Raw genomic sequence first — 7,500 nt, forward strand, 5'->3', positions numbered from 1 at the left:
TAAATAAGCACGTTTATAAACATGGGATTTTTTTTTTCAGAGCAAAAAAGACTTAAAAAAACATGTCACATTTTCTGACAATTGGAAAAAAAAGATTATTTAACCAAAATGAACCCCGGGCATGTCCTTTTTTTTTTTAACCTGTATGAACCTGCAGCCTACAACCGATCAAACAAGATGAGAGCTTTTCAATACCTGCTCTGCAAAAAAATGTGTTCTTGAATGGAAACGGTTCCTCCTGGTTTCGCGAGAGAGTCGGTAAAGGCCGAATATTGGGGCGGTCCTGACTATCGAACAGAAGGTCAGCATATTTTTTGTTGTTCCTGTTCTTGTGTGGCCACAGGGCAAAGGATGCCTATGTGTGGAGTTTGACCAAACGGCTGAGCCCATATGGTCAAGTTGTTTCGTTTAGGGTCGTTTATGCTTAGCGGTCGTATGTGGTGTTGGGGGAGGGGGGTATTGTGATTTGTTCTTTCGGGGTTGTAATTGCTGTGAGGGGGTGGGGGTTGTCGAGGCATGATCTCTTGGCGTTGTTTATTGTTGTGTTGTGATGAATGTTTGAATCTTGTGTTGTGGTACGGATGGACTGGGTTTTATGGGTGATTTTAGGGGGGTTTTCTTGGGGAGGGGGGGGGGATCCGGAGGGGGGAGTGTGGTTGGTTGTTTTGTATGGGCTGTTGCTTTTTTTGTTTGTTGTGGGTGGTGGTGGTGTTGTGGGGATGGCGGCAAAGAAGGTAAGTGTCCGGCGAAAGGTAGGGCGCATAGCACCACCGCAAGGCCCACCCGCAGGGGCATCCCCACCTCCACCCCCGGCCAGCCCCCTACCCGCCGCCAGACGCGCGGCTGGTGCTATGCTGTGGGTTCCCGAGAACGTCACCTGTTGTGCCATGTCACTTGTACATCATTTGTACGATCAAAGGGTGAATGCTGTAGGGTTTATTAGCGGTAGAAAATCATGTGGTGGTGTGTATATCGTACGGATTGGATCAGTCCGCACGCTTTGACGACGCATTGAAACAAAACTCTGTGTGTGTGTGTGTGTGTGTGTGTGTGTGTGTGTGTGTGTGTGTGTGTGTGTGTATGTGTGTGTGTGTGTGTGTGAGAGAGAGAGAGAGTGAGTGAGTGTGTGTGTGTGTGTGTGTGATTCTTTCATCTCTAATTCTTCTTTAGCCACGCAGCTTTGAAAATGCCCAATGTCAAATTATTGTTAATATATACATGGTTTATAATGTACATGCTGCTTTGATATGATGAATGATTTTTTTTTTCTTCTTCTCTTTCCCTTTTGAGGTCTGGATGAAAAAGCATTATATTGTTTACTCTACTACCGTCAGAAAACAAAATTCATTAAACCCAATTTAGTTCACCCCTTTTACTCGTGTCCATGTCAGCTTAAATATCGTGCAGTGGATGCAGAAAATCACACAAATGAACATGTGTGCTTGAACAGTATCAGAATGTGATGAAGAGAAGAAAAATGAAAAGAAACACACACACACACACACACACACACACACACACACACACAGACACACAGACACACACACACACACACACACACACACACACACGCACGCACGCACGCACGCACGCACAGGTAGACGGAAACAAACAGAAACACACACACACAAGCAGGATGTTGACAGAATAAGCGCAGGACAGACAGAGAAAGACTGCATACTTTATTGAATATCCAAACCGTTGGATAAAACGCACATTGCAACCCTTTCTCAAAATCTGCTATCATGAGAGTAAACATGCCAGTTCAAAATGGCTTGAAATAAAAATCTACACCTCACAGAGAAATGATAATCCAATTAAGTCATCACCGATTTATAGACATTTCGTTTTTTTTATCAGAATAAGCAAAGAATAAATGAATGGATATATGTATAATAAATAAATGAAATAGATAATTGAATAATATAACTATTACTATTAATGATGATAATAACAATGAGAAGAAAAGAAACGGGCAACTGAATACGATTTCAAGTTCTGCAGTAGGTCATCCATGATTCCTTTATGTTCCGGTCTTTTGATTTCTTCCCCACATATGAACAATTACGTCAACTGATCTTTTCAGATGTCTGTTGCTGTTTGGTGTCTGTTTCTGTCAGAAACTGTGACTGGATTTGTAGTTGTTGCACGGTGGGCTCATTCATTCACTGCAGTCACAAGGAAAAACCTATTTGAACTGGATGGCTGTTTTCAATCAAACAAAAAATGTGTGGAATGGACAAAATAGCTGTTTCTATTTAGTGTGGGAAATCAGTAAAGAATGGTGGAGAACAATTAATGGGTTCCTGGTGCTGACAGACAGTTGTAATGCTGCTGCAACTACTCATTGCTTGAAGGTAAAGATTATAACATCGTCAAACACCATTGGCAGACAAAGAAGAAAACGAAAAAGAAAACATTCTCGCAAATGTCAGATTTCTAATCTAAGATAAAAGCCACTACTAGCCGTCAAAAACAAAAGATTATAGTCTGCAAGATGTTTTGTTTTATTATGTATCGCAAGCATCGTTTAAAGGAAGTGGAAAGCGACGGGTGAGGAAATAAGAAAGTGGAAAGGTGGGGGAGGGGGTGGGGCGGCTGGGGCGGGGGGTCAGGAAGCAACATGCTTGTGCCAGCCATTGTTGTTCCCCCCAGGGTCAGATTTTGATATGTATTCTAAGGACAGGATCAAGGGTTCATTAAGTGTCATTGTTATTTTGTTTTATATGTAGTAGGTTTCATATAACAACAAGAAAGACGCGAGACTCGTATGTGTTGCAGGAAAGCTGAACGTTGGTCCCTTAACGGATACAGTGGTTGACATGATTCAGTATCTATATCAGTACATGATTCGTTCTGGAGAAGTGGTGATTGGTCCTTTAACTGATGGGGATCACGTAAAACTCGTTGTTGGTACACAGGCTGGTAGAGGGAGCCACACCGGTCACCTCTTTGGGAGGCTGACCAGTCGCGTCCACCAGGCCGTAGAGAACAGCTTCGTTGGTGAGGGTCAGGCGGCAGTAGACAGGTGCTCCACTGTCCCCCTGTACACACACATACACAGTGGTTACCTTGTTGCCGTGAACTGCTTGTGATTTGTAGAAACATACGCACGCATGTACGCACCCACCCCCCTCCCCACACAGCCACCACCTTGCTCCTTTGTCTCTCTTTTTAAAAAGGAAGTCATTGTAATATAGACAGGAAGTATATCTATCTGCACAAAATTTACTTTTTCAAGAACCCCCCAAGTCTTGACTGCATAGCTAGCTATTCAACAAATTTTGGGAGCGCCAATACATTCAAATACAAATAAAATGTTACAGACAGGCATATATTTTACCCATTAATGTACAATGGATTAAGAACACACACAAAAATATTTTCGCAGAAGCGATGCGCGTAAAAAGAACATATATGATTTTTACAACATTTCCCAGCTAAGGTAATACAACATACCCTGGCCCCAGTTGAAATGGGCTGTGTGCGGGCAAACAGACTGCATTGTAGATATGTCCCACGTCCCAGACAACACACACACACACACACACACACACACACACACACACACACACACACACACACACACACACACACACACACACGCACACACACACACACACACACACACACACACACACACACACACGCACACACACACACACACACACACACACACACACACACACACACGCACACACACACACACACACACACACACACACACACACACACACACACACACACACACAAACACACACACACACACACACACACACACACACACACACACACACACACACACACACACACACACACACACACACAAGCGCGCGCTCGCACGCACCCAGCAGGCTTTGACGTTGGTGTCATTGGCTCTGAAGCACTGGGCGCCAGCGGAGGGGACGGCGGTGCTGCACGAGTTCTCTCTGGTCACGTTGACCAGATTACAGGTGCCGGAGTTGATGACTGCCGTTCCGGTCGTTCCCACTGACAGACAAACAATTCACGACAATAATGACCATCATCATCATCATCATCATCATTATCAAGACCTAAAAATTCCCATAGCCTTTTACGGCCATCGGATCAGTGAATTCACTTCCGCTGTGTCTAGGGCTTGACACAGGGACGCGGGGCCCAGTCCTTCCGATGTTTTAACCATCCCCAACCCAGGTCAGATAATTCATTGACTGATGGGAGTAAAGGACACCACACACTGCCAAAACGGGGCCTCGAACCCAGATCACTGGTGAACACTGGATCAGAAGTCCCAACAGTTCTGCCACGGCACCTTACATGATCAGTATGAGAAACCGCTAAAATGACTGCAGTTACCATGTCTACATCATTCTCATTGTCATTATCATCATCATCATTTTCATCATTATCATCATCTTATCATCACCATCATTATAATCGCATTAATTATCGATGACAAAACTGCAACAATTTTCAGTCGTAATCATCACTCTCAACATGAGAATCCTTATGTTTAATTCATTCTCACCGCTATTACATTATCACTTTCCCCGCTGTTACATTATCATTATCGTGGTCACTCTACTCGCTGTTACATCAGCACTCTCCTCGCTGTTACATTATCACTCTCCTCGCTGTTACATTATCATTACCGCAGTCACTCTTCTCGCTGTTACATTATCACTCTCCTCGCTGTTACATTATCATTATTGTGGTCATTCTCCTCGCTGTTACATTATCACTCTCCTCGCTGTTACATTATCATTATTGTGGTCACTCTCCTCGCTGTTACATTATCACTCTCCTCGCTGTTACATTATCATTATCGTACTCTCCTCACTGTTACATTATCATTATCATAGTCACTCTTCTCGCTGTTACATTATCACTCTCCTCGCTGTTACATTATCATTATTGTGGTCATTCTCCTCGCTGTTACATTATCACTCTCCTCGCTGTTACATTATCATTATTGTAGTCACTCTCCTCGCTGTTACATTATCATTATTGTGGTCACTCTCCTCGCTGTTACATTATCACTCTCCTCGCTGTTACATTATCATTATCGTGGTCACTCTCTTCACTGTTACATTACCACTCTTCTCGCTGTTCTATTGTCATTATTGTTGTCACTCTCCTCACTGTTACATTATCATTCTCCTCGCTATTACATTATCGTTATCGTGGTCACTCTCATCGCTGTTACATTATCGTTATCATGGTCACTCTCATCGCTGTTACATTATCGTTATCATGTCACTCTCATCGCTGTTATATTATCATTATTGTGGTCACTCTCCTCGCTGTTACATTATCGTTATCGAAGTCACTCTCCTCGCAATTACATTATCATTCTCATCGTTATATTCTTATTATCGCACTAACTTTCTTCGCTATTACATTACCATTATCGTCGTCACTCTCTTCGCTATTACATTATAATTCTCCTCGCTATGACATCAATCTTTATCATTGCAATGACTTAATCAGTGTCGTTCATGTTGCCAGGCCTCACGTTTCTGATCGTAGCCGTAGCTAACAATGTAGCAGGTTTTGAAGTCGATGATGCTGCTCATAGTGTCTTTGTTGTACAGACAAGCCGCCTGACATCTCGGCTTGACGTAGGTGGGCAGTTCAACGGATTCGATGTTGTTAGCAACAGCTGGAAAACAAAACAAATGATATACATCTCATTATCAAGTCAGTCAGTCGGACATTCAATACGCCGGTATGTGGTGTGTGTTGGGGGGGGGGGGGGGGGTGGTTTTTGACAAAGGGTCCTCTTGTATGGGCACCAGTCAACAGTACTTGTTTCGCTTAACAAAGAGCTCATCAGGCTTGGATCAAGCTCTTCGTTGTCAGTTAAGAGATACACACCCACTTAGAAAAAACAACAACAACAACCAACTCATCATCTTTGGTTCAGTATGATTAGCACATCACAGCAAATAAAGGCAAAAGGATTTCCAACATTGTATAATATCATATTCATCATACCTCACATCATACTATATTGCATCATATTGTATATCAGATTTATATTGTTGGTATTATATATGGTGGACAGGATTTGTTTGTCAAGATTTATTCAAAAAAATACCCCAAGGGTGCACACGGAAAGTACAAAACAAAAGGAACAAAACGCATACAATACACGGTGTGAAAACATGATTCATGGCGACAATACGTGGTAAGGTTACATGGTACATAACGTACATGTAGATTGGTTTGAAAGGAAAGTGTGTGTGCCGTGTTTTACGTTCTGTTCTGTTTCAATTCTGTGGTGGTGCGTGCAAATACACACACACACACACACACACACACTCCATACTGATTGAAGTAGTCGTGGTTGTGATGGGGAAAGCCGGACTTCCAAAGACACCATAGGCACTGCACATCAGACACAGGACTTTGAGGTGTATCCTCGGCGACACAGTCTATCCGTAACATTTTAGCAAGATAGCAACTGTCATTAAACTATACCACAGCGACACCAAAAAATATGGTGTTAATTTCAGTTTGTTCTTTTCTCAACGAAATAGAACAAGGAAAATGTTCGGAATTTTAATCCATATCTGAAGGCATTTATAAACAAAGATGCTATATATTTCATAGAACAGTTTAGATGAGTTACGTCGGAAGTTCGTGGTTTTACTTCAAGCTGAACAGAAACAGACATGATAGCTCGAGAGAAGACAAAAGCGAGAGAAAGACACTATATTTTGGGGACAATGCATGTCTGGTTTACCTTTTACATTGTTTCACATTTTCTTTCTGTTCAGTTACATGTTTCTATATCGGGCAGTTCCCCTTTGTTTTTGTTTTTCAATAACTGTGTGGTTGTGAGCGTGCGTGTGGGTGTGGGTAAGCTTGTGTATGTGTGTGTGTGTTTGTGTGTGCACGTGTGTGTGTGGAATAACTCACTTGACTGACTGCGTTTGGACGAGGCCTTGCATTAATCCAAGACAGAATTTTGTAATCAACACCCTCTTGGTCTTGGTGGCGGAGATGTAGCCGTAAATACCGTTGCATACCTGTGTTGTGAGAACAGACAGCTGAGAGATAAACCTTTCGTAGTTCAGTCATAGAAGCTGAGAGAGAGAGGGGGGAGATTTGCAAATTTTATTACTCAAGGATAAAAATTTTAGGCATTGCCTTGTCCTCAAATCTGTCCTTGTGACAATAGTGAGAGAGAGGGGGAGGGGCAAATCAAGACAATACGATGCAATACGATAAATACAATACAGCACTTTACGATATGACACGAAACCACATGACGCGATACATCATGCAAAATGATACCTCAGAAACCTTCTTGTTTGATATTCACTTGCATAGTGCTCAAAAGCCTACACAATATGAAACCCTGTTCTCAAGAGGAGCCAGCCGTAAGGCCATTTGTGTGGAATGATGCTCATGACGAAGTAACTACCCCACCCCCCCCCTCACCCCTCCCCCTACACACACACAGAGAAGAACACAACAAATGTACAACTGCCCCCAGTTACGGGTGGGTAA

General features: G+C 42.8%; 1 protein-coding gene across 1 annotated transcript in view; it reads right to left on the minus strand.

The window, feature by feature from the left end:
- Window positions 1-2,717: 2,717 nt before the first annotated feature.
- LOC143291874 (uncharacterized) overlaps window positions 2,718-7,500 on the minus strand; it is a 10,307-nt gene continuing 5,524 nt past the window's right edge. The window contains exons 5-9 of the mRNA XM_076602000.1: window positions 6,907-7,016; window positions 6,314-6,372; window positions 5,498-5,644; window positions 3,848-3,990; window positions 2,718-3,044 (exon numbers count right to left, since the gene is read on the minus strand). Of these exons, the coding sequence (XP_076458115.1) occupies window positions 2,880-3,044; window positions 3,848-3,990; window positions 5,498-5,644; window positions 6,314-6,372; window positions 6,907-7,016 (624 nt within the window). The 3' untranslated portion in view covers window positions 2,718-2,879. The remainder of the gene's footprint in view (window positions 3,045-3,847; window positions 3,991-5,497; window positions 5,645-6,313; window positions 6,373-6,906; window positions 7,017-7,500) is intronic.

Source organism: Babylonia areolata, chromosome 18 (assembly GCF_041734735.1).
Source record: "Babylonia areolata isolate BAREFJ2019XMU chromosome 18, ASM4173473v1, whole genome shotgun sequence".
NCBI classification, from domain to species: domain Eukaryota; kingdom Metazoa; phylum Mollusca; class Gastropoda; order Neogastropoda; family Buccinidae; genus Babylonia; species Babylonia areolata.